This window comes from Molothrus aeneus, chromosome 25, assembly GCF_037042795.1.
Source record: "Molothrus aeneus isolate 106 chromosome 25, BPBGC_Maene_1.0, whole genome shotgun sequence".
Lineage (NCBI taxonomy): Eukaryota > Metazoa > Chordata > Aves > Passeriformes > Icteridae > Molothrus > Molothrus aeneus.
Window position 1 is genome coordinate 2022101 of NC_089670.1, and position 27406 is coordinate 2049506.

The following is a 27406-nucleotide window of genomic DNA, read 5'->3' on the forward strand; positions in this document are numbered from 1 at the left end:
AGTCAGGACCCTGATAGCTCTGGCAGGTATGGAAGCCCTGTGCTCATGGATGTGAAGGGAAGGCCAGCCCATGACGTGGGGAAAAATATACTTCTTCTTGGATCCTGGCATCTCTGCTGGCTTTCTCCTGCCATCCCCATGAGGTAAGTCTGTGGTTTGTAGCTCTGGCCTGCAGTCCACATGCCCTACAGAGGGCTTCATCAAAAACTTTATCTTTCTGTGTGTGATTTTCATTTGCTAGAGGTAACAAGCAGCCGGCAACTGACAGGAAAGGCTCCAGCAGGCAACCCAGTGCCCCCATTTTCAAGCCAAAATGAATCTATTACTTAGCTTTTTAATGCCCTTTGAATGATGGAGATGCATGATTCCCTTATGCTGACACAATCTTCCCTGAATATTCACAGTACCTCCTATCCCATTTTCTTGGCTACAGGATACAGGAGCCCAGCTGAGAGATTTCTTGTCTGTGACACATCTGCTTTCATACTGTGGCTCTTTTTAAAGGCTTCAGTTATTAATACTTTGAGGAAAGAGTGTCATATGTAAAGACAGGTTTTTGCTCTCTACTTGCTAGAACTTGAATTTCCACCTGGGAAAGGCTTTGGGCTTGGTTGCACCATGAATAATCCCTGCCTTGTCTAGCTGGGACTACAGTAGCTCAAGAACAGTATTGGGTATCCATGGAATCTGTTTTCTTATCCCTTGGCTCCAACTTCCATTAGAGAGGTAAGAGTGTTACTGACACGTTAAACATCGGGACTCTCCATGTTCACTGAGGCACAGGATTGCTACCACAGCTATAAGCAGAAGAAATCTGAATGCAAGGGCAACAAAAAGGAAATCTGAATGAGCTGGGAGTTATACATCCCTGGATGTGCACAAAAGATTGCATTTGCAATGGCTGAGAACAGTCTGAATGCATCTGAATCACCAAAACTGGCCTTTGGAAGGAGAAAAACTCAGTTCACTGCAATAAGCTTTATCTGACAAGCCCTATTCATTTAAAGTTGCAGACAGATTAAATCTCTGTCACTCCAATCCCTTAACGTTATTGACAAATTTGCAAAGGTGCAATCTGTGATTCACTCACAGGGCTTTGATGGAGATTTTGAAAGATAAGACTCCTTGTGAGCCAAGAGGTATTGCTCTCATTAACAACTGCCAGCCAGCTACTAATTAGCTGCTGATTGAACAGTTAAGGCAGTTCAGACAATTTTCAAAGGTTACAACCACCCATTTGTCCAGCCCATCCTCAGCTTCCAAATGAGACATCTGAAAGATATACTGTGAAAACACTTTACACAGCCTCAGGGTGTTCAGCAAGGTATTTCATATCGTGTTATTTCCACCTCTATTTCCTCATCCACACACTCAAGTCAAGTTTCAAGTTTGTGAGCTGAATGGTACCAAGATAAAAACACAGATGGGGGCTCAGGATGGTGTCCTAAGGGATACAGAGTAGTAATGTTGAGATGTCTCCACTTCCCCACTTGACTCAGCTGCCTTGCTGTAATTCCTGCTCCTGAATTCACAGCCAGTCCCAGAACACAGGGCAGGGGAAGCCATGGTTAAGAGCTGGCAAAGAGTGAGGGAGCTGCCCCATCTTCATCTCAAGAAGGATCTATTTTCAGCACAATAAAATCCTCCCTCTTCCATGGGAATGTCAACACTGCAGATCCTTGCTCTCTCCTTGCTACTGTGCAGTAGCTGTAGTCTGAACTCCAGCCTGTAGCTGGAGTCTACCCTCAATCTGCCTCTTCTCTTTTGACTCCCCTGTGTTTTGCATCCAGCTGTAATAGAGCCCAGCCCTGAAGAGATGGAAGCATTGGCAGAAAGTTCATAGAGACACAATCTATTTTAATTCCCTATTTTCATCAATGTGTTGTTGCTTCTTCCAGCAGGTCCTTCCTTTCCCAAGGACAGATACTGCTGTTGTTCCTCCAAACTCTTCCACAGTAACACTGCAGCCCCACTAGTAAATTAAACATGTCCAGGAACTTAGGCCAATTGGCATGGAACTGTTTGTGCTTATAGAAGTAAACTATTTCTGTATCAAGCATGGTGAGGCTGGATGCAGACTGTATTGGGAAGGGTCCCAGAAAATGCCAGCTGTCCAGTTATGCCTTTAAATCTGTTTAGGAGATGTGTTGTTGGCACAGGTCAAAAGCTTGACAAGAAATGTGCTGATGATTTATTAGTAGAAGTGATTGGCTTCCCCTGTCTGCAAAGGTTCCCTGCCACAAGGCAGTGTTCGAGGAAAGGCAGCATGAAATGGACTTTTCTCCAGTAGGACAAGGGGTAACAGATTTAAACTGAAAAAGAGTTATATATTAGACATTAGAGAGAAATTCTTCCCTGTGAAGGTGGTAAGGCCCTGGCATAGGTTGCTCAGAGAAGCTGTGGCTGCTCCTGGATCCCTGGAAGTGTCCAAGGCCAGGTTGGAGGGGGCTTGGAGCAGCCTGGGATAGTGGAAGATGTCCCTGCCCATGGTTCTTTCAGGCTCTTTCCAAATGAATCCATTCTATAATTGATTCTCTAATTTTACTGCAGGAAATAAAAGAAGTGCTATCAGTATTGGTAGTTTCAATGGCACAAAAACTTTGGATATCTGCAGATTTTCCATTGTGTTCTTCTCACATTTATCTCCATCTTTGACCTCTATAAACATAGTCCAAATTACTTTTTCTTCCCACTTTGCTTTGAAACTTCAATGTAATGTTTAGTTTATTTGCCTTGATATTATTCATTGAGATTTCTTCTGAAATTCCTAGCCTGTGAACAAAGAGCTGAGATGGAAAAAACCAAAACCAACACACCAGTATTTTGTCAAAGATTAGTTAAGAGCTTTTCAGGTTATTGTTTCCATGGTTTAGTTTAACTTTTTCAGCTAAATTACTCTTCAGTATTTCTTACCTGTGCTTCCACTGTCTTTGTGTCTTTTCCTAGTTCAAAGCACTACTGACAGTACTGATTAGGTTCCTGAAAAGCCTTTGCTAACATATAAATCTTCTCTTGGAAGACTTATGCAAATCTGGGCTAATATCATTGGTTGTATCATCTGCCAAACTTCTGATATATATCCAAGTCATTCATGGCACCATGCTATTTTGTTATGATTTTATCAATACATTTTCAAGCAAGATGTGTAAATCGCCTACATTTTTCATCTAGATTATCTTCCTTTATATTTTCTGCTTTTTTTAGTCAAAATATCAAAAACTGTCAACATTTTTCAGTGGGCCTGTAGCTCTTTCTTCTAATGAACAAGGTGTTTTACAGCAGTATGCTAAAATATCAGCTAAAGAATTTTCCCTTTTGTATATTCTTATTTAAGTGAAGGTAGAAGAAAACAAATTAAAAAATAAATATTTTAACATATTCATTTTTATTTTTACAGCATACCAAATTTAATGTAAGCAAGGGACTTCCTCTGGAACAGAAAATATACTGTGAGATGTCACCAGGAGCTGTCAGCTGGGATTTGTTAGATCAAGATGACCAGATTTGTGAGGACTAATGACAGCTCACCAAAACAACTAAGATATTGAAATGTTTTTTTATATTGAAAGTTTTTCTAGTAGTTTGCAATGCTATTATGGGGTAGTTAGAAACACTCAGAGTAATGCCTTTTCCCTCTATCATCCTTAGAGTGAACAGATATTTATGCTACCTGCCCATACCATTTTTTTTCCCCCTGCTCTGTTGAAGCTTATAGGGAACTGATGATGACTTTAGCATCTCTCAATCACACAGTGTCAAATAAGATAAATCTGGACACATGAATACAGCTTTTTGTTCCAGCTATTTAATTATGGTGTTACTTTGTTCTGATATTGAAACCATCATTATTTAAATCTCATTCCATAATGAAATACATCTAGTTATACATTGTTGGAGTTTAATCAGTCCTTGAGTTCATCAGATAGTTGAATGTTTCCTACAAGACACGAGGCTGAAGTCCTCCCAAGCTATTAGTTAAGCTGCCTCTAAATTATCACCTACTTTTGAAAGAAATAGAACTTCCCATTCCTGGCGAGATGCTGGCATTGCAAGAGCATGTTTGCAGCACTGCCACTGGGAGGGCACGGTTTCTGTCATATGATACATCTTTGGAACTATGACTCTCCTGTCTACTCAGGTGGACAGAGCATGCCAGAACACCATTAAGATACTTCTAATTCTCCACTCAACTCTGAATTTTCTGAGTTAACTCAAATGTAAGACCACATTCTTCAATACACATAGTACTGTCCCAACTATGCCTGTCAAAAGTTACCTGAAGAATTTCAGTTTTAATAATGTGTCCTGCTAGGATCATCTCTGCTACCTTGGATCCTGGATCTTGTGAAGCAAATACTGCAGCACATGATGTTATTTCCCTCTGTGCTTGTACATGGAAAGAGACTTGAGAGGGACAAGGAAAAGGGTTCAGGTATATATCACCCTGCAAAGGGTGGGCAAAGAGCAGCAGACATTGATATCAGAGAGAACACACAAGAAGAAATTAAATTCTCCAGCCATTCCCTGCTGAGTTTCCATTAAGTCCTGACAGCAGTGGGAATCAGCGACTTCTTTTCTCAGCTGTTGCTGTAACCTAAAAAGAGCCCTGAAGGTCACATTGAGAAGACAGGTCAGTGCTGCACTAGATATGTGGCTTGTGGAAAAGGCAGCAGGACAGTTTCTTTTATGACATATATTTTACCATATTTTAGAGGAGCTCAGAACATAGGCATTTTCCTCAGCTTCCCTGGTAGAGCATAGATAATTCTATTCTCTCTGCACACTGAAAATTACCTGAATTTGTCATTATGCCTGAGTGCATATAAACATCATCAGGTTTAAATTGTTACTACTATCTCTAAATTGATTTCACTCAATGTATAGAAATTGTGTGAGGCTCTATAAACTAAACAAAAGTTGTTCATCATTATGTATTTTGATTTTTTTGCAGCCTTTGGACAACATAAAACAATCACATCAGGAAAAAAACTGCCTATAATTTGAATTTGAGAACACAATTCACTAAAAAGATCATAAAAATATTCAGAATATTTGAAAAGACAGAAATCCACTGTAACTCTATTTGTAATGATAGAGGGTGTCACCTGAGTTTAGGACTGTGAAATATACTGGCAAAGAGTATGTTGCTTATGCACAGAAAAGTTGTAAAGCAGTAAGAATTAGGGGTGAATATCCATATATACTTACATTTAGGTATTGTAGGACTGTTGCACATCATATGGATGTTATATTGAAATGTACACTGTACTGTATTTTTTCCTGAAGTAAAATTGGGAATTTTACATATTGATCATATCTTTCCTTCACCTTTACTGCAATACTTCAGAAATTCCTTCACAATTTTTTTTCTCAAAGAATATATATGAACCTATTCTGCTTTATAGCTGTGGAAAGCTATATAGCAGAATAACATATAATATAGCTACATAACACAGGTGACGGTTGTGTCCTCTGGGAACACTGACCAAACACACTTGGCCTTTGACTAAATAAAACTTGAATGATTTGCAGCTAGAGAAAATGTCATCTGACTACTGAGAGGAGATTAGGGAGCAAGGAAGGAATTCTTTCTCACAGCCTGACTCACATGTGAGAAGTTACCTTAGGTCCCTGCCTGACAGCACTGCATAAGACAGGCTTGCTACATGCCACTGAGAGCAGGACTTAACAGAAAGGCAACAGCAGCTACTCAGAGAAGACCTCAAGGATAATGGTCAGAACCCCAACAAACCCAGCCTCCAGTAGTGGCACATTTGTTACTTCTCTGGGAATCCCATCCCTGGGTTCATCATAAAATATTCCTGCTTTATATCTATCTGAAATCTACATTTTTTCAGCTTAAAACCAGTGCATCTTGTGCTTTAAATTCTTTGCTCTGTCCTTCTTACAAGCCCCCTTTAAGTATTGAAGGGCCTCAAGAAGGTGTCCTTGAACCTCTCTCATCTCCAGGCTGAACAACCCCAAGACTGGACATGGCAATTACTGCTGTGGTTTAGTGAGGGTGGTGGTGCTGTTTGGTCAAAGATTGGATTCTGTGATCTTGGAGGCCTTTTCCAGCCATAAGGATTCCATGATTCTGTGAAGTAGCTCAGCTTTTTTTCATAAGAGGGATGTTCCAGTTCTTAGTCCTCCTTTGTGAACCACTCTAACTGGTCCAGGACTTTCTTGTGATGGTAACTTCTTTTTCAAGTGATAGAGGAGCCAACATGGAGGAGGGTTGCGTTGGACCTTATTATCACCAGCAAGGAGGGGCTGGTGGGGAATGTGAAGCTCAAGGTCAGCTTTGACTGCAGGGACCACAAAATGGTGGAGTTAGAGATCCTTGGGGCAGCGAGGAGGGGACACAATAAGCTCAGAGCCCTGCACTCCAGGAGAGCAGACTTTGGACTTTTCAAGAATAACTCAGGAGTGATGAATCCCAGCAAAGAGGAAGTCAGTCAAAAATGCCAGGAGGTGTGCATGGGTGAACAAGGAGCTCCTGGATGAACTCAAATGCAAAGACCTACAGAGGGTGGGAGCAGAAACAAGTAGCCTGGGAAGAATATAGAGAAATCGTCCAAGCAGAGGAAAGCTAAGGCTGTGATAGAAATAAATTTGGCCAAGGACATCAAAAGCAACAAGAAAAGCTTCTGTAGGAATGTTGGTGATAAAAGGAAGACAGGAGAATTTGGGCCTTCTCTGGAAGAAATGGGGTCACCTCATTACCTGGGATCTAGAGAAAGCTGAGGTACTCAATGATGATTTTGCCTCTGTGTTAACCAGCAAGTGCTTAAGCCACATCATCCAATTTGCAGAAGGCAAAGTCAGAAAATGGGAGAATGAAGTACCACCCACTGTAGGAGAAGATCGGTTTTGAGACCATTTAAGGAACTTAGAGGTGCACAAGTCCATGGGACCTGATAAGATCCATCCACAGGTTCTGAGGGAACTGGCAGAGGAAATGGCTAAGCCACTATCCATTATACTTAAGAAGTTGTGACTGTCTGGTGAAGTTGCCACTGTAGAAGGGGAAACAAAACCAGAGGTGTTTAATCTCTTTAGCCAACAGGAGCAGAGGGTTCAGGGGCATCCTCAGCAAGTTTGCCAACAACACCAAACTTCATGTTCCTTATTAAAAGGGGTATGGGTATTCAAAATGGCATAGATTTCTACAAGCCCAAATCTTTACCTCAAGATTTCTTTTATTTATGGTACAGATTGACAGGTCAAACTTGGAAAAAAAGATATAAGAAACAACTGAGGTCCTGTCCTGGATGTGGGTACTTTCTGATTAATTAAAACATCATCAAGAAAAGAAAGAAACATCTATTTTTGAGCTGCACTGATCTGCATAGCAGAAATCACAGCACATCTTACAATACTCACCTTAGCAAAATTCATGCACAGGCTTATTATTCTTTCTTGGAGAATCTCCCACTTTTGCAATTTCAAGTGTACAGATTGGTATATCTGCACTAATGTAGGTATGCTCCTTTTCATGTATCAGAAGTGACCTCACATCACACTCTGAGACCTACCCCAGTAGTTCAGCTACACCCCAGCCTGTTATTTCTGTGACAAAATCTTGCCCTGTCTATGACTCTCAGGCACCAGCACTATCACACTCAGTCACAGAGATTGTTCCTCTGCTTTCAGAATCTTACCAGCACATCTGCCAAATGCTTTTCATAATACTTACTTCCCCTTAGTGGCTTGCCCAATGTATTCCTCCAAGGCATTTCTTACAAGATTCACACCATCACAAGGGAAAGATAAAAGCTGGCATTCCCATTGTACAGCTGGGGTAGCTGCAGCACAGACATACCAAGCAATCCATCCCAGGTCGTGCAGTGAGTCGGTGGGAAAGCCAGCAATAGAATCCATAAGTCCTGAATCCAAGTTCTTTAAGTGCTTCGACTAGTCCAGATTCCCTCCTTAACACCCCTGTCACATTATTTATAGGAGATGTATTCATATAGCCACCAAGACATCAAAATTTTCTAATTATATCTACTCATGTCAAATGACAATTATGCCCTTAGTTCAGTTTGCCAGACAATGCTTAGCCAGAGAGGGTTTGCCAAAATATTTTTGACCGAAGAAAGAGGAGGCATCTGGAGCATCTGCAGGCGAGATCGTATAAAATGTCCCTGCAACACGTCTGCCCTGGCTCCACAGAAAGCTCCAAGGTAAGGGATGGGGTCTGCAGGCTGCCAGGAAGGGGATGGCAGCCTAATGTGCCACCACATTCCTGCTGCCCCTGGTGCTTCTGTGCAGGAGGGGACTCCATTACAAATCTGTTTTCAAGGCACCTGCATGTTTTCACTCTTGATTTTTGTGCAGCAGCAATTTAGGAATTGTCATTTCTGTTTTACAGCACTGATCAGCTGCCAGCCCACAAGCCACACATCTGGTGTCACGAGAGGTAAGTAGCTGATTTACTAATTCTTAGGAGCAGAGACAGATCCTTTTGGGTGGGGTGTGTGTATGGCTGAGTGAATTCACTGTATATTCTTAAATCCACTGTAGTCACAGTATAAGGTGGTGGGGTGCTGAAGGTTGGTATGGTTTTCAAGTGAATTATTGAATCATAGAACAGTCCAGGTTGTAAGGGATCTCATAAGGTCATCTGGTCCACTCTTTAAGGAGCTGTGTTTGAAGTCTCTGACTACTCATGGCAGGCCAGAAAATCCCCATGGGGACATTCTTCACTTCTGCTTAACTCACCTAACAGGGAGTGAGGTGCACTGCCTTCCCATCACTGCTGTTGTAGCTGTGTAACTGAACTAAGAATACAGCAGGAAAACTGCAAAATTCAGCATTTTGTCTCAGAATATGCAATGTGATATTTTGTCTGAAATTTGCCATGGAATCACTAAAGCAGTAAGGGCTGTAATATAAGAAACCAAGCTCTGATTGTCACCTCTGTAAAAGGCAATGCTGCCCTTTGTTTCCTGCTCTGCTTGTTTTCTACCTCACAAGAAATGGAAGATGCAGCCTCCCTGTTCTGGAAGTCACAACCTGTTCCTCCAGAGACAAACAAAGAAATATCATATTATGTTTTCTCATTTTAGTAAAATAAACACAAAATTAAATGTTGTGTAAATATCAGGTACCTAACTCAATACAGAAAGAGATATTTAAATGTTTTCCTAAGCTGCCCAGTGTTTGGTTTTGCTTTTTTTTTTCCTCGGGGGAGAGGAGGGAAAAATACATTTCAGATAAATGAATTCAGGCTATAAAATTCCTTATTTTTAAATACTTCATTACAGCTTTAAATCTTTGAACTTTGTTTTTCTCTAAAATTCTACTAATTTTTAAAAAACAAAAGAAAGTACTAGAAAAGGAGCTATCTCAGTGTGGTTTGAACAGCACTAATATTTAACAGTCATGTTGCAATTTATGCCTGGATTCAAGCAGTCAATAAAATTAGAGAAAATTGTATTATTAATACAATTATAAAAAAGTTCTAAATACTGAACTGAGTCATTAAGAAGCCAGAGTTTTCAGTGTGCAGTTCAGACAGTGGAGTATGAGCATTCTGATCTTTGTAAAAAACTATCAATTGTGAGAAAAGAGGATTATAATATTTCCAAATTAATTTTAAGAGTGCTTAAGCAGTTAAAAGGATTTTTGAGGTTCTTAATTCCATAGTACAATGCCTAAATAGTTGAATTCTAAGTATCTATAGATTATTTAAATGTGATTTCAGTAAAGGCCAAATAATCTCCCTAAATATAATTTTGAAGTTTTCCAAAAATATTGAATTACACCAATGCAAATATTCGCAATTCCTTCCAAAAGGCTACAAGCTGTATTAATATAGTTTCTTCTTCTCCACAACTTCTCTTTTCTTCTCCTAACAAGTGCTTACTTTCTGGCAAATTTGAGTAACATATCTGCTCCTCCACAGCGTTCTCTGCGGACCAGCCCCTCCATAAAGTGCAGCCATGTCTACGGACGCTGAGATGGCCATCTTTGGGGAGGCGGCTCCTTACCTCCGAAAGTCAGAGAAGGAGAGAATTGCAGCCCAGAACAAACCTTTTGATGCCAAGACATCTGTCTTCGTGGTACATGCAAAGGAATCCTTTGTGAAAGGGACAATCACAAGCAAGGAATCAGGCAAAGTCACTGTCAAGACTGAAGGGGGAGAGGTGAGTCAAAAACGAGAGTGAAGGAAAACATATGATCCCCACTCTAGGTTCTTAGCTGAGATGTGTACACTACTTTCTCTGACAGACCCTGACTGTGAAAGAAGATCAAATCTTCTCCATGAACCCTCCCAAGTATGACAAAATCGAGGACATGGCCATGATGACCCACCTGCACGAACCCGCTGTGCTGTACAACCTCAAAGAGCGTTACGCAGCCTGGATGATCTACGTAAGTGGCAGCAGCAGCTTCCTCTGGGCAGCCTCAGCAGCTGCTGGGCCAGCCTCAGGGGAAGCCAAGGTGCTGTGTCCCTTCCTTGCAGACCTACTCGGGTCTCTTCTGCGTCACCGTCAACCCCTACAAGTGGCTGCCGGTGTACAACCCCGAGGTGGTGTTGGCCTACCGAGGCAAGAAGCGCCAGGAGGCCCCTCCACACATCTTCTCCATCTCTGACAACGCCTATCAGTTCATGCTGACTGGTGAGTGGCTCTGTCTAGTCTTTAGGGACATTGGACCATTAAATTCTTTTAAGGGATACCCTATCTCAGCAAAGTGAAGAGACTTTTTCAAAGTTTTCTTGGATCTGACATACACATCTGTTGGAGTTTACTATCTTCATAGCATTGTTTCTGCTCTTTTAAATGAAAGATATCTCTGCACACAGTGATGTACTTTGTTTATGTGAAGCAAAAACATTAGACTTACCTGATTATGTTTCATTCTTTCTCTGTTGTTTATTGAGTTTTGAGCACTGTGTTTCTGCCTTGTTCACAGATCGTGAGAACCAGTCCATCCTGATCACGTAGGTACCCCCCTGCGCGGGTCCCTGCGGGGCTGCCCGGTGCCAGGGCACCTCCTGCCTGACCACGCACCCTCTGCTTCTCTCTTGGCTTTGGCAGCGGAGAATCCGGGGCCGGGAAGACTGTGAACACAAAGCGTGTCATCCAGTACTTTGCAACAATTGCAGCCAGTGGGGACAAGAAAAAGGAAGAACAAACATCAGGCAAAATGCAGGTAAATTAGTTGATACATGTTGGGATCAATGCTTTCCTTTGTTCTTGACATGATTTTTGGAAAGGATAACTAGCAATAATTATCACCCTGCAGGGAACGCTTGAGGATCAAATCATCAGCGCCAACCCACTGCTGGAGGCCTTTGGAAACGCCAAGACCGTGAGGAACGACAACTCCTCACGCTTTGTGAGTTGCTTAACAAAATAATTCCTGTGACATAGTAAACAGGAGTTATGTCAGTATTCTTTTCTGTTCAGCCATCCTGTTTTCAGGAGTAAAACTGAATTTTCTTACCATGGCTTTGCCACTTATCCTAAAGATCATTCTCCAGATTTCACAACACAAAACATAATTCTGTTTTAAATTAAAATTAAAATCCAAATAATGCCATGTTATGTGGTGTTTCTCCTAGAACATACTGTAATGTTAATAAATAGCTCTGTTTATTTTTACTTACATTTGTATTAATTTTCTAAGAGACAGACAAATTGCAGGAAAAAAGGGAATAAGGCTAGGATAGAAGAAAGAAAGAAAGAGAAAGAAAGAAAGAGATTTTCTAATTGAATATTTGCTGTATTTCAGATTTAATTAATCAGAAGTGAAGTTTTTTATTAGATCACAATTCACATTTAAGCAGCTCAACTACTTGAATTGATATTTTTGTATCATTAAGGATCCTGCTCTCTGTGTGCAGGATATAGTTAGAATAATTTGTTGAATGAATTTCACACATTCCTTCTCATTTGTTCACTCAGCATACTTAAAATACAGTTTTGCCACTGCTGATTATTTTCATGGTCAAAAATGAAAAAGATAACTTTATGTTAGTGGTGCAAATACAGAGATTTTAAGAAAATGTCTCTAAGTAGAAAACTTGTGCCAGCTTCTTTATTTCAGATATACTTTCTATGTTGTTAATCTTAAAACACTTTTATTCCTTTAAAGGGCAAATTCATCAGAATCCATTTTGGTGCCACAGGAAAACTGGCTTCTGCAGATATTGAAACATGTAAGACACTTCACAGCAGTTCCCAAATCCATCCATTCCCCCGTCCATACAACATCGTCTACACTGCCTTCCCTGTTGTCTTCCCATCTTCCCTTTTTTTTTTCTTTTGCTGTTTCTTCTTGTTTCTAACTAGATTTTCCCTCCAGATCTGCTGGAGAAGTCCAGAGTCACTTTCCAGCTCAAGGCGGAAAGGAGCTACCACATCTTTTATCAGATCATGTCCAACAAGAAGCCGGAGCTAATTGGTAGGAAGAATTACTAACTTGAAGGAAGATTGCTGAGTTTCTGCTCACACTATTACTTGCTTGGCTAAACTAAGCCTACATGACCCATCTTCTTATTTTCAGACATGCTCCTCATCACCACCAACCCATATGACTACCAGTTTGTGAGTCAAGGCGAGATCACTGTCGCCAGCATTAATGACCAGGAGGAGCTGATGGCTACAGATGTAAGTAGCAATTCAGAGTATTGTAACTATTGTCATCTCCCAGGCAAAGCTTTTTATTTTACTGTCCCTATTTCAGAGTGCCATTGACATCCTGGGTTTCAGTGCTGATGAGAAAACAGCCATCTACAAGCTGACAGGGGCTGTCATGCACTATGGGAACCTGAAGTTTAAGCAGAAACAACGAGAGGAGCAGGCAGAGCCTGATGGCACCGAAGGTATCAGCAAAATCTTTGGCCAACCTGCTAGAAATAGAAGTGGAAATAATAAATCAGTATTTGGAAGATGGAGTAGAAATGTGTTTAGATGAGATGGTACATAGCTATGAAACTGCCATCCAAAATGCACTCTTTCTTCAATTACTGCTCATCATTATTTGCTCTACCAACTGCATACATATCCAAAAATCTCTCCTGAGCTACCATTCTGAATCAGCATAACTTGCTCATATGCTGAGACCCACTGAGAAAGAAAAGATTTTTTGAAAAAACTCATTTCTGCTTGATACTTAAATAAAATTTATATTTAATTATATTTAGTTATAGAACTTCTACTTCATAAATCACTTTTTAGGGAAAAAAACTCATGAATTCCTGGATTGATTTTTCATAAATATATTGTTTCTAGAAGATTCTGTGAAGATTTTTAAAGACAAATATAGCCTTTAGATATCAAACATTCAATTCAAAGATGATTTCAATTGGATAATTATGTCATGGTTCCTCTGAGAGCCAGTAGGCAAAATTTGAAAACAAGAACATTAAATATTGTAGCTGTTTTGCGAAGGGTTCATCACTCAAAGTGCTGCATGTTTTGCTATCCTTAATTTTTCTATCTCCTTGTTCTTGTACTTAGTTGCTGACAAGGCTGCCTACCTGATGGGTCTGAACTCAGCAGACCTGCTCAAGGCCCTCTGCTACCCCCGAGTCAAGGTGGGGAATGAATACGTGACCAAGGGCCAAACTGTGCAGCAGGTAACAACAGCCACTTGGTGACTGGGAACCTCTGACTTGAATCACTTACTATTTGCTCTGGAAATTGTATTTCTTCTGCTCCGTTCTCCTTTGGTTTAGGTATACAATTCAGTGGGCGCCCTGGCAAAGGCTGTCTATGAGAAGATGTTCCTGTGGATGGTTGTTCGCATCAACGAACAGCTGGACACGAAGCAGCCCAGGCAGTACTTCATTGGTGTCCTGGACATTGCTGGCTTTGAGATCTTTGATGTAAGGATTTCAAGTTTGAGGGCTGCTCTTGAAGGAAAGGATGGTTATATCAGAGGACTTGCAAGTAATATTCCTCTGAATGTTTAACATGCTAGTCATTTGAAATTTTATGTAGGAAAAACCCCCAAAAAAATTCTGCTGGATTTTCTTTTCCAGCAGAAAACAAAATCCCCTAAAACTCCATCAGTACAAGCACAGAGTCATGTTGTTTGTGCAGAAGCAGCAAATAGATTTTTATATGTTGTAATGTTACAACTGTTTGGGCTTAATGTTAAGGATTAAATAACCCAAAATAATTCCAATAAATTTATAAAAGAGCTTCTGGAGCAGAGCTAGGAGATGCATTGGCAAATATATAATGAGTTAAAGATGTTCAAAATGTTTAAAGAACCAAGGAATAAAAAGGGTTTTCACTTTGGAGACAAGAGCAAGCACTCATCTTGTTTGCTGAATAAAAAAATTGTTAATTTTAGGAGATTCACTAAAAAATCTGCTCTGGAACAAAAGCCCTCATTTTCATTATGTAGGTATTTCTTTCTGGGGCTGCATATAGGTTCTGTTATGGTGAGGCCCTGGTAATACAGTTGTGTTTTAACTGGGGAGATTTATAAAGGCTGGAGGAGAATGATGAAGAATTTTGCACATTGATGAGGGTTGGTTCTTGTGGATTTTTCCACTGAGCAGTTCAACAGCCTGGAGCAGCTGTGCATCAACTTCACCAATGAGAAACTGCAACAGTTCTTCAACCACCACATGTTCGTGCTGGAGCAGGAGGAGTACAAGAAGGAGGGCATTGAATGGACATTCATTGACTTTGGCATGGACCTGGCTGCCTGCATTGAGCTCATTGAGAAGGTAAATTTTTAATTCAAGATCTCATTGTTTTAAATTTCCAGTGGTTGGATACTTGTATTCAGTTTTAATTGCAGAAATACATCTTGACCTGTACTATTGCTAATTATGCATTATAGATATTACAAAGTCCACTGAAAACTATAGAAGTAATGCTCACACATTCTCTGCATGGAAGGTATCTCGTTTGCTTGGCTAAAGGATATTATCTTCAAAAACACAAGGCAGTTCCTAAAGTAAACTGAAAACATTTTCTTAGGGTTCCGGAATAAAGTTATATGGAAATGGATAACTGATTATCCATACAGTTATCTCTAATGGTTCTGTATGGTTCACAGCAAAGCAAGTACAGTGCCTGACCTCTGAGAGGAAGAAACAGAGATTTCTTGTAGTTCCTTATAATTTAGGGGACTGATTGAAAATTCAAAAACACAAGTAAATATGCCATGGACACATTTGTGAAAAACACTTTAAAATATATCCTTTCTCCTCATGAACTTTACAATGGTCTTTGGCATAGAAAACATTCCGAATCACGATGCCAAAGTGTAAATCAAACAGGTGAATCTTTTAAATTCACTTTTTAGAAAGAAATTTTCTACATGGCAATGTTTGTTTTTCAGCTTCCAGTCTTTTACTACATTCTTTTTGAGACCAAGCCATAATCATATATTCTACAGGCATTCTCTCTTGTTTATTGAACTATCTTCCAGCCCATGGGCATTTTCTCCATCCTGGAAGAGGAGTGCATGTTCCCCAAGGCAACTGACACCTCTTTCAAGAACAAGCTCTATGACCAGCACCTGGGCAAGTCCAACAACTTCCAGAAGCCCAAGCCTGCCAAAGGCAAGGCTGAGGCCCACTTCTCCCTGGTGCACTATGCTGGCACAGTGGACTACAACATCACTGGGTGGCTGGAGAAGAACAAGGACCCTCTGAATGAAACTGTCATTGGGCTGTACCAGAAATCATCTGTGAAGACCCTGGCTTTACTTTTCGCTTCTTATGGTGGAGGAGAAGCAGGTTATTTTTCTAACTTTTCTTTTTCAACAATTAGGATATGTAAAGATACAGCAAAAAAGGTTGTATGTTTATATTAAAAAAATTCTTTTTTTTATTTTAAGAGGCTAGTGGCGGTGGTGGTGGCAAGAAGGGAGGCAAGAAGAAGGGCTCTTCTTTCCAGACTGTCTCAGCTCTTTTCCGGGTAAAGTATGGATTCATTTTCTATAAAGTGACATAATGTCAAAACTGAGCTAAATACACTCAGGTTTGTATTCTGGCATTGGTTTTATAAAGAAGCTATACTAAGTATGAAGTGCATTGCATTGTGATTTTCTGTTCAAATTTAGGATTCAGTCTTCATTTCTTTTAAAAGTTTACTCCCATTTTTTGGGAAAAAGTTTTTTTCAGAATCTGTCATGTAACTTAAATAAAAATATTTATCCCAAAAGGGCTTCTCTTAAAATATTTGTAGAGTAGTGTTTTACTTCTTCCAAAATAAGGCAAAAAAATTAATTGTTTTTAATGAGAATATTTTTCAATAAAAAGTATATATAAGGTTTCATTAAACCAGGGTATCATATTTGAAAGCTTCTTCTAAAATTTATTATATTAGTTCTTTGGCCTCTAGGTACAAAGTATGCAAAAGTAAATTTCCTTCATCTAAACTACTATGCATGATCCCACAGGAGAATCTGAACAAGCTGATGACCAATCTGCGGAGCACTCACCCCCACTTTGTGCGCTGCATCATCCCCAATGAGACTAAAACACCTGGTAAGAACCCCAAGCTGAAAGATCCCTGCTCTGATACATCCATTCCCCTCTGCACTGCAATCTGTGCCCCTCATTTGTGCTCTGCATTGCCAGGTGCCATGGAGCACGAGCTGGTGCTGCACCAGCTGCGCTGTAACGGCGTGCTGGAAGGGATCAGGATCTGCAGGAAAGGGTTCCCCAGCAGAGTCCTCTATGCTGACTTCAAACAGAGGTGAGAGCTATGAAATGAAGAGATAAGTCAGGTGTCCTCACCAATTGCTCTCCATCACACAGCTGAGCTTTGCCAGGGTCTTTAAGTATGGAGAGATGAAATTCCAACTTCCTCAGCCTGGTTCTGCTGCAAACACAGCTCTTGCTTTCAGTAAAGAGAACTTTCTTATGACTGGACATTGTCTTCCTCCTGTTTCCTCCAATTCCACAGATACAAGGTGCTTAATGCCAGTGCCATCCCTGAGGGACAGTTCATCGATAGCAAGAAGGCTTCTGAGAAGCTTCTTAGTTCAATCGATGTGGATCACACCCAGTACAAATTTGGACACACCAAGGTACAAACCCCCCCATTCACTGCCTGCCTGGGCTTTGCTCTCTCTACCTGACAGTGATGAGCTGCAACGTTCCCTCTCTCAAGGTGTTCTTCAAAGCTGGGCTGATAGGGATCCTGGAGGAGATGAGAGATGAGAAGCTGGCACAGCTCATCACCCGCACCCAGGCCAGGTGCAGGGGCTACCTGGCGAGGGTGGAGTACCAGAGAATGGTGGAGCGCAGGTACACCTTCCTCTTCTTCAGTTAAAGTCATTTTGCTCATGGAAAAGTGGTGACACCTGTCAGACTGAGAATATTCATTGTACGTTTTAATTATGCCTCAGGGAGTCCATCTTCTGCATCCAGTACAACATTCGCTCATTCATGAATGTCAAACACTGGCCATGGATGAAGCTGTTCTTCAAGATCAAGCCCTTGCTGAAGAGTGCAGAGTCTGAGAAGGAAATGGCAAACATGAAGGAAGAATTTGAGAAAACCAAGGAAGAGCTTGCGAAATCTGAGGCAAAGCGGAAGGAGCTTGAAGAGAAAATGGCATCTCTAATGAAGGAGAAAAATGACCTGCAGCTCCAAGTGCAGGCTGTAAGTAACATTTTTCTATACTTTTATAAGAAAAGTAAATACGATCTAACTTTCCTAATACAGTACTCTCAAATTATATACTAAGCCTTCTAAAGTACTTTAAGCCTAATACCATGTAACTAAAGGCCACATTCTTTCTCCACTCAATCTTACTATTGCGAGCTGTAATTTAAAAAGCATGAGTTTTTAGTCTTCATACCTGCCTGTGTCCATGTGAGTTCATAAAGCCATATGAGAGACATTATGTGAGACATAAAGCCTTATTGTATTCACTGTAGTTTATCTAGTGGAGCAGAGACAGTAGCTTGACTGACTTACTACTCTGCCTTAACTCAGTTGTCAAAATGAAGAGCTGATTACCATTTCTTATAGCAGATGTCATCTCAACTCCTGCACCTACTACTCCCAGAAAACAGATAGGCATTACAATTTAAAACATAAGCATCATCTCCATATGTGTGTCTCCAATGTCTTTTGGCCTTCAAGAACCATAAAAAATATTTTGGCAATACCCTAGAGCTGAAATGTCTGTTTCAGGGAATGATGAATCTCATTCTATTGTCCACTGACACCATTGGCTGAGTATAAAGCTACTAATGGGAATTTCAAATATTTCCTTGGAGGTAGAGTTATTTACATTTCTCAACACTTCCACATAAATTTGAGTTTAGTACAAAGACACAATCACTTTCTAAAGTAGAAAAGGAAAACATCAGTTAAATCTAAGTGACTTTCTGATATACCCAAAATAAATAGGTTGAAATGAAATGTAGCTAAACAGAGCTGTATTAGAGATGCAAAAAGGTCCAACAAGAAAAGTAACTAAAACGTTTTTCTAGATTTGTAGTTTCCAAGGTAATTGCACACTCTATTTTTTCCCCAAAAGTAATTTGAAGGACTTGCCAATTCACATAGGTTCCTTCAGTACTAAATAACATTTCCTGCATATTCCCACCAGGAAGCTGATGCTTTGGCTGATGCAGAGGAAAGGTGTGACCAGCTCATCAAAACAAAAATCCAGCTGGAAGCCAAAGTCAAGGAAGTGACTGAAAGGGCTGAGGATGAAGAAGAAATTAATGCTGAGTTGACAGCCAAGAAGAGGAAGCTGGAGGATGAATGTTCAGAGCTGAAGAAAGATATTGATGACCTTGAGCTAACACTGGCCAAGGTGGAGAAGGAAAAACATGCCACTGAAAACAAGGTACACACATTGGCAGTCACATAAAGGGTCATGAAATTACAGACTCAGAGTAAAAGGCAACTTACCAAAAGACATGCTGACTTTGGAAAATCTTGAGCTGTGCGTCTCTGAGAATCCAAAAGATAAATGAAACATAAAAGCAGTGAACCTGTTTTCTTCCAAATTTTAAAGCATGCTTATATTTGTAGGTGAAAAACCTCACCGAGGAGATGGCAGCTCTGGATGAGACCATCGCCAAGCTGACAAAAGAGAAGAAAGCCCTCCAAGAGGCCCATCAGCAGACCCTGGATGACCTGCAGGCAGAGGAAGACAAAGTCAATACTCTGACCAAGGCCAAGATCAAGCTGGAACAGCAAGTGGATGATGTAAGCACACAGATCTAGAGCAGGAACAGGACAGGTATGGAGTCCAACGTGGCTGGCAGAGCCCTGATGGTCTTGTTGTGTTTAGCTGGAAGGGTCCCTGGAGCAAGAGAAGAAACTGCGCATGGACCTGGAGAGAGCGAAGAGGAAACTGGAAGGAGACCTGAAGCTGGCCCAGGACAGCATCATGGATTTGGAGAATGATAAGCAGCAGCTGGATGAAAAACTGAAGAAGTAAGTGTGGCTCTGGGGCACCTGAGTGCTGGGCTGCAGCACTTGTCTTGTTTCTTGGAGCTCTAACACGGTTCACTTGTCCCAAAGGAAAGATTTTGAAATCAGCCAGATCCAGGGCAAGATCGAGGATGAACAGGCCCTGGGCATGCAACTTCAGAAGAAGATCAAGGAGCTGCAGGCAAGTCTCTGTTCCTTGCCCTGCCTTGCTCAGCTCAGCTCAGGCAGGAGGAGGGCACAGCTGTGAAGGGTCCCTGCTGTTCTGCAGGCCCGCATTGAGGAGCTGGAGGAGGAAATTGAGGCAGAGCGAACCTCTCGTGCTAAAGCAGAGAAGCATCGCGCTGACCTGTCCAGGGAGCTGGAGGAGATCAGCGAGCGCCTGGAAGAAGCAGGAGGGGCCACAGCAGCTCAGATTGAGATGAACAAGAAGCGTGAGGCAGAGTTCCAGAAGATGCGCCGTGACCTGGAAGAGGCCACGCTGCAGCACGAAGCCACGGCTTCTGCCCTGCGCAAGAAGCACGCGGACAGCACAGCTGAGCTGGGCGAGCAGATCGACAACCTGCAACGCGTGAAGCAGAAGCTGGAGAAGGAGAAGAGTGAGATGAAAATGGAGATTGATGACTTGGCCAGCAACATGGAGTCTGTCTCCAAAGCCAAGGTATGGAAAAATATGAAAAAAACAGGAATATAAATAATGTTGAAGTATATCCGTTAAAATTATGGACAGATGACCATCTAACTCATGTCTCTGTATGGATCTTGTTTCTAACCTTCTAACTCCAAGGAACGGTATACAACTTGCAAGTCTGTTCACTTTTATCTGGTTAGAATGCTGCTGTTCATAATAAGATGGCATCCAGATACTAATCTTCTTTCATTCTCTGTGATCTCTACAGGCCAACCTGGAGAAGATGTGCCGCACTCTGGAAGATCAGCTGAGTGAGATTAAGTCCAAGGAAGAAGAGCATCAGCGCATGATCAATGACCTCAATGCTCAAAGAGCTCGTCTGCAGACAGAAGCTGGTTAGAGAGACTCCAATATGTTTTGGCATGACTCCTAAACCAGCTTGTTTGGGTCATGAATGACAATTAGAATATCTTCTTATTTGTATGCTTCCCCAGGTGAATTTTCACGCCAGGTAGATGAGAAAGATGCTCTGATTTCTCAGCTGTCAAGAGGCAAACAGGCTTTCACCCAACAGATTGAGGAATTGAAGAGGCATCTAGAGGAGGAAATTAAGGTTATTCCTGATTTCTTACCACTGGCTACTGGGAACACATGTAGCTTCACACTGCCTAGTGGGGACAGGATCTGCTTAGCACAAGCCAAAAGGCCTCCTGGGAGAAGGCTTTTGTTTCTGCAATGAGTTTGATTAATGGATTTTGTCACCAGTCTTACATCTGTTCTTCATTGCAAACATTCCTCCAGCAGTCATGTTTGTAGCTTGAAGTTAATTCATTGGAAGAGATTTCATGAGATATTACCACTTCTTGACACAACCCCACTCTCCGTCTAGGCCAAGAATGCCCTGGCCCACGCCCTGCAGTCCGCTCGCCACGACTGTGACTTGCTCCGGGAACAATATGAGGAGGAGCAGGAGGCCAAGGGGGAGCTGCAGCGAGCCCTGTCCAAGGCCAACAGTGAAGTGGCCCAGTGGAGAACCAAATACGAGACGGACGCGATTCAGCGCACGGAGGAGCTCGAGGAGGCCAAGTACGTGGGGAAGCAGAATGGGAAATGACAGGAGAAGACTGAAATTGGTCACGGGAAATTGGAATGTCTGAGAGTGGGTTAAGATAAGAATGGGATGAAGGCAAGAATATAGATTTGTAAAAAAAAAGGACAGAGAGGAAGGCAGAGAAAAAGTGGAGATAGGAAGGGAAAATATAGGCTTTAGGACTAGAAGTGCTAAGACAGGCCTAATACGTGATCGGACACAGCAAAGTACAGATCCTTACATATCTGTGAAAAGTGCGCAGTTCAAAACCCTTAAAGTGATCAGCTCACCTCTCATGACAATATAGAACTGATTCCCTTCCAAGATCTAACGTGCAACTGGGCTTGTCTCCTCCCAGGAAGAAGCTGGCCCAGCGCCTGCAGGATGCAGAGGAGCATGTTGAGGCTGTCAATGCCAAATGTGCCTCCCTGGAAAAGACAAAGCAGAGGCTGCAGAATGAAGTGGAGGATCTGATGATTGACGTGGAGAGATCCAATGCTGCCTGTGCTGCTCTGGATAAGAAGCAGAAGAACTTTGACAAGGTCTTTTGGCCTCCAGCACCAACATTCCTGGCCAGAGCAGGGCCCCGTGATGGCCACAGCCCTACTCACCCCCCGTTTCTCTTCAGATCCTGGCAGAATGGAAGCAGAAGTATGAGGAAACGCAGGCTGAGCTGGAGGCCTCGCAGAAGGAGTCGCGCTCTCTGAGCACGGAGCTGTTCAAGATGAAGAATGCCTATGAGGAGTCCTTGGACCACCTGGAAACAATGAAGCGGGAGAACAAGAACTTGCAGCGTAAGTCCCTGGCCCTCTGCTCCTCCCTGGCCTTTCTCACAAGCTTGTCTGCCTGCCACACTTAACAGCTCTCGGCCTGCTGGGATAAGATCTTGCCTGGCACCTTGATGCACCAGAGCCTTTCTCCATTCAGCTCTCTGCCTGACCATGGCGCTTTTCTCCCTTCCTTTCAGAGGAGATTTCCGACCTCACGGAGCAGATTGCTGAGCAAGGAAAGGCGATTCATGAGCTGGAGAAAGTGAAGAAGCAGGTTGAACAGGAGAAATCTGAAATCCAGGCGGCTCTGGAGGAAGCTGAGGTACATGACCATAATCACTGGTGTCTGCAGTAAAGAAATGAGGAAATAGGACTGAAAAGGCCTGGAACAGAGTTACACTCTGTTCTGGCTGAGGAACAGCTGAGATTTCTGAAAACATTTTTGATTTTATCAATATTTGTTTCCACTTTTCTAGGCCTCCCTGGAACATGAGGAGGGGAAGATCCTGCGCTTGCAGCTTGAGCTCAACCAAGTGAAGGCTGAGATTGACAGGAAGATAGCAGAGAAAGATGAGGAGATTGATCAGATGAAGAGAAACCACCTCAGAATTGTGGAGTCCATGCAGAGCACCCTGGATGCTGAGATCAGGAGCAGGAATGAAGCCCTGAGGCTGAAGAAGAAGATGGAGGGAGACCTGAATGAAATGGAGATCCAGCTGAGCCATGCCAACCGCCAGGCTGCAGAGGCACAGAAGAATCTGAGAAACACCCAGGCAGTGCTGAAGGTTTGTTACACTAAGAATGTGCACTTTGGGTTTTTCTTTCCAATACTGGCTTTGCTGCAGTCCTCTAGATACATTCTAGTTCCTTAATAACTCTCCTTAACTGAAGAGCCCAGAACTGGATGCAGTACTCCATGTGAGGCCACACAAAACAGGAATTCAGCTCTAGCTCTGCCTTGGCTTTCGTAATCCTATCCCCACACATCCTGGCAGCATCTCTATATTCTTCCAAAGACATTTGCTGCTTGTTCTACCACCAATGCATTTCCTTTTTACACTTCAGTTTGACCTGAAGGTCCTTGCTCAGCCATGCTGATCTGGCTGTGTTGCCTGATGTGGATTGAGAGCTCCTGCACTCCAGAAAAAACATTCTTAACTCACTTTTTGCTTCTTTATTCTTGAGAGGAGTTTCTCAATGGGTTTTCATCCAGGAATTCCTTGAGAAACTCAAGTCCACTCTCCTAAAATTCAGGGACTTGACCTTACTCTTCAGCTGTCCCAGATTCTCATGAATCAGCCTCCAGCTGACTTTTCTAAGATACTGTGCACAGAAGGACAATAAGTCCACATATAAATATATTCCTATAATTATTTATATTATACTACCATAATCATTGTGGGACTGGCGGCAATTGCCATTGTGCAACAATGCTGTGTCATCTTATAATTTCTCTTGATTCTTCGCTTTATAATTTCTCTTTATTCTCTACAGGACACCCAGATACACTTGGATGATGCTCTCAGGACACAGGATGACCTGAAGGAGCAGGTGGCCATGGTGGAGCGCAGAGCAAACCTGCTGCAGGCTGAAATTGAGGAGCTCCGGGCAGCCCTGGAGCAGACGGAGCGGTCGAGGAAATTGGCTGAGCAGGAGCTTCTGGATGCAAGTGAGAGAGTTCAGCTCCTCCACACTCAGGTTAGATTCAAAATCTCATGGGCAATTTTCTTCCTTTATAGATTTTCTTCTGTGTAAATTCCTAAATCAACTCTTTTAATAAAGTAGTTTATCTGAACCAGAGTTATTACATTTGTACAAAGAAATGGATTACAGCAAAATGAGTAGGATTGCAAGAGCAGTCAGAAGAGCTGCTTCAAATTTCAGTAATTCTCTGCTATGTAGCTGTGTATGACCTGACAAAATACATCAGGAAAATATCAGATATTTATCAGATATTTATCAGACATATAACTGATATCAGATATTTAGAGGATAACTTTACATTGAAACGGTAAATTTCTTAAGTAATTGGTTTTTTTTGGAAATAACTGCACATAATTTTATTGTTCAACAGAACACCAGCCTGATCAACACTAAGAAGAAGCTGGAAACAGACATTGCCCAGATCCAGAGTGAAATGGAGGATACCATCCAGGAAGCCCGCAATGCTGAGGAGAAGGCCAAGAAGGCCATCACAGATGTGAGTTGGGTGCTCCTGGCATTGCTGATGGTGAATGTAGTCTCCCCAGAATATCTCCAGTCCCAAAATGGCTTTGACCCTTTGCTCTGATCAGGCGGCCATGATGGCAGAAGAGCTGAAGAAGGAGCAGGACACCAGTGCCCACCTGGAGAGGATGAAGAAGAACCTGGACCAGACAGTGAAGGACCTGCAGCACCGTCTGGAAGAGGCCGAGCAGCTGGCACTGAAGGGAGGGAAGAAGCAGATCCAGAAGCTGGAGGCCAGGGTGTGTAGGGCTGGGGCTGTGCCTGAGTGAGCGTGTCCCTCCTTGGAGAGACATTGCCAGGGCAGCTGCAGGGCTGGGCTTGTCCTTGCAGGTGCGGGAGCTGGAAGGGGAGGTTGATGCTGAGCAGAAGCGCAGCGCTGAAGCCGTGAAGGGTGTGCGCAAGTACGAGCGCAGGGTGAAGGAACTCACCTACCAGGTAAGGCAGGAGCTCTCCTGCTCTCACTGGGCTTTCTCACAGTGAGTCACATTTTGCCCACACCATCCCCATGGGGAATTGTTAACCTCATGTGATGCAGAACCAAGAATTGATTGTCCATTTGCCAAACATTTTAGTCTGAGGAAGACAGGAAGAATATTCTCAGGCTGCAGGATCTGGTGGACAAGCTGCAAATGAAAGTGAAATCCTACAAGAGACAAGCTGAGGAGGCTGTAAGTATTGCTTGGAGAAAGGGCAAAGGCCACATTCCATCGTGACAGGACACACCTTGAGTGAGTCTGAATACCAGGAGAGAGATATGAAAGAAACTCCTGAGACACAAGTGTCTTGACCATGCTGCTTTACTATTGTGTCCAGAGGCCTTGGTGAGCCCTGGGCACCCTGCATTTAGGGACATTCATTAAAGGAAATTCTGCAGCCTGTTTCACAGAGGAGGCCAGAGTAAACAAACCCAGGGGCCACACCCAGTGACTGACAATTTCCTGAATCTCTGCTACTAATCAGCAGCAGGAGGCTTCCTGGTCTTCCCAACCCAGTAAGTTGCACTGACAATTGGGCAGGAAGTAGTGGGAGAGTAAGTACAGAAATGATAAATTGAAGGGGTGAAATTGATTCTTACTTGTGAACAGTCCTGGTGGAGCTTGTCCCAGTAGGCTCCTGAAAAGTGGAGGATGAGGAGCTCTGTGTGAGGCTGATGTGTGAGCAGTGGTGGGAGGGGGATGGAGATTTGCAGGCCCATAAGGCTGACTTGCAGCAGGAGTGAAACCCCTGCCCTGGGCTCCTCACCCCTGACTCCCTCTCCCCACACAGGAGGAGCTGTCCAATGTCAACCTGTCCAAGTTCCGCAAGATCCAGCACGAGCTGGAGGAGGCCGAGGAGCGGGCTGACATTGCAGAGTCACAGGTCAACAAGCTCCGAGCCAAGAGCCGTGAGATTCATGGCAAGAAAATAGGAGAGGAAGAGTGAGGATGTCATGAGGCATCAAAGTGACCTGAGTGCTGCACAAAATGTGAGCCCTCTGTCCTTCTTCAAGTGTTCGTAACCATGTCTATATGTAGAGAATAAAGAACGTAGATTTCGTTGTGTACACAGCAGAATCCGTGCTTTTGGTCAATTCAGTTCTGCAATTACACAAGTTTGGGGCATTTTCAAATGAAATATTTATTTCACTTTAAGCCTTACATAACAGTACGGCTTTACTTATCCCATCTCCTGTATTTCTCCACTCTGTCTTACTCCCATGACCAAGGTGGCAATAAGACTAATTTAATTTCCATACTGGGAGAGGATCAGAACAAAGGCAGGACAAGCACCTTTTCTGTGCTGGCATAGAAAAAATTTGTTTTCCTTTGTGCACCGTGCTTCTACATGGGTACAGTACTCGGAGGGTCTCATTGATGGTCCCATTATCACTTGGGCAAGTGGTATTTAGAGGGAAGTTTCCCCAAGGGAAAACATCTGTAGTCCCAAAAGCATCTGTATGTCTCTGAGTCCTTATGGAGGAGCTTAGGCAAGGACTGATGTGTGCCTTAGAACAAGGCAAGTGAAGGCCAGTAACTCTAGAGAGTGGCTTGATACTGAAGAAATTCAAAGATCATACAACCTTGTTAATAACTTCACAAATATGGTGTTAACAATAAGTTTCAAAGAAAAACAAATAATGTATTATTTGGATAAGAAGATATTGCAGTGCCTTACTTCCTCTGTGAGGCAGAATAGCCAATACTGATATGTTCCAGTTGTAAATTAAATTGAACTTAATGAACAGCTTGGTAGAAGTGTGAACAAGAGGATAAACCCCAAGCAGTGTAAAATGTAGAGCCACCAGAACAAGTGGGAAGAGCTGCACTACTGTATAGTGTTTCCAGTACTGAAATGTATGAGTTTTTGTGCTAAGGAATAATTAAGAGTAATGTACAAATACAAAAAGCTAAGAGCTGGTTTTCATCATGCAAGGTAAGTCTTCAAGTGAAAATAGTACTGAGAACATTACAACTTGAAAGGAATCATAAAATCTAACAATTTACAGAGGCAAAAATTCACAGACAGTGATGACAAATTGTATCCTACCTGCCTGACTCTTGCAGCACTGGAGTGGAATGTAGATACCAACTGTACTTCGGCTGAACAGAAAAGAAACAAAGCATCTACATAAGGTGTACTGGTCTGAAGTCTTATATGACAGGCTGTTTCCTGCAAGGCAAGAAGCAGTATTTAAAATAGGGAACCCCACTTGTAGCAGTACTGGACTCAGGCACATTGCACAGCTGCCAAGGGCAGATTCTACATGAAGATACCATTTTCCATTTTACCATTGTAAAGCAGACTTGGCTCTATCACGCTACAGGAGCATTTGTGGATCCCTCAAGGTTCCTGGCTAGGTCTACACGTCTTTATTTATGGGGAGTGCTTCAAGGAGCAGTGAAACTGTTGGGGAAAGGAGCTGAAGATGTTGGAAAGCAGATGATGAGAAAAAAGCAGTATTGAAGCCTTTTGCACTGCACCACAGCAGTCAGTGTTCAGGACTGGGAGGTCCTCCTCCTCCCAAATACACTGAGATTTACACCCAAGGAATCCTCCCATTTTATAACTAAATATGGAAGTAGTCTTCTAGGCAGCAGTTAAATATATTTAAGGAAAAGATGACACTCTGTGTAGACTCTTGTGTCCCTGTAAGTGATGCTCTTCAGAGACATCATCTCTATGTGTGAAGCTGTGAAAACTTCATCAGTGCCAGTGATATCTGGGCAACAAAGAAGGGAAATGACTCCTCTGCTTTTCCCTTCCCACAATATGCTCCTAAGAGAGAGGTGGTATCATTTTTCCAGACAAATCCTTACCTGCCA

The 27406-nt window shown here is 42.4% G+C and overlaps 1 protein-coding gene across 1 annotated transcript; it reads left to right on the plus strand.

Moving 5' to 3' along the window:
• The first annotated feature begins 9950 nt into the window (after window positions 1-9950).
• Window positions 9951-25526, plus strand: LOC136566475 (myosin-1B-like). Its single transcript, XM_066565630.1, has 38 exons — window positions 9951-10154; window positions 10240-10383; window positions 10475-10631; window positions 10927-10954; window positions 11052-11166; window positions 11260-11352; window positions 12112-12175; window positions 12322-12420; window positions 12523-12626; window positions 12703-12841; window positions 13479-13597; window positions 13697-13846; window positions 14531-14701; window positions 15412-15721; window positions 15823-15902; window positions 16387-16474; window positions 16568-16685; window positions 16896-17019; window positions 17103-17239; window positions 17341-17596; window positions 18555-18797; window positions 18986-19162; window positions 19248-19393; window positions 19481-19571; window positions 19659-20048; window positions 20287-20413; window positions 20513-20631; window positions 20908-21104; window positions 21467-21650; window positions 21737-21902; window positions 22076-22200; window positions 22355-22663; window positions 23373-23576; window positions 23953-24078; window positions 24173-24343; window positions 24435-24539; window positions 24677-24772; window positions 25371-25526. Exons 1-38 carry the CDS (start codon window positions 9951-9953, stop codon window positions 25524-25526), a joined length of 5832 nt encoding a protein of 1943 aa, XP_066421727.1.
• The last annotated feature ends 1880 nt before the right edge of the window (window positions 25527-27406 follow it).

Bases quoted from the DNA above. Each gene is read 5' to 3' on its own strand.
- LOC136566475 (XM_066565630.1), top strand. From the start codon at position 9,951: ATGTCTACGGACGCTGAGATGGCCATCTTTGGGGAGGCGGCTCCTTAC. The intron at 10,955-11,051 runs GTAGGTACCCCC...TGGCTTTGGCAG, and splicing joins AACCAGTCCATCCTGATCAC to CGGAGAATCCGGGGCCGGGA. The intron at 24,079-24,172 runs GTGAGTTGGGTG...TGCTCTGATCAG, and splicing joins CCAAGAAGGCCATCACAGAT to GCGGCCATGATGGCAGAAGA.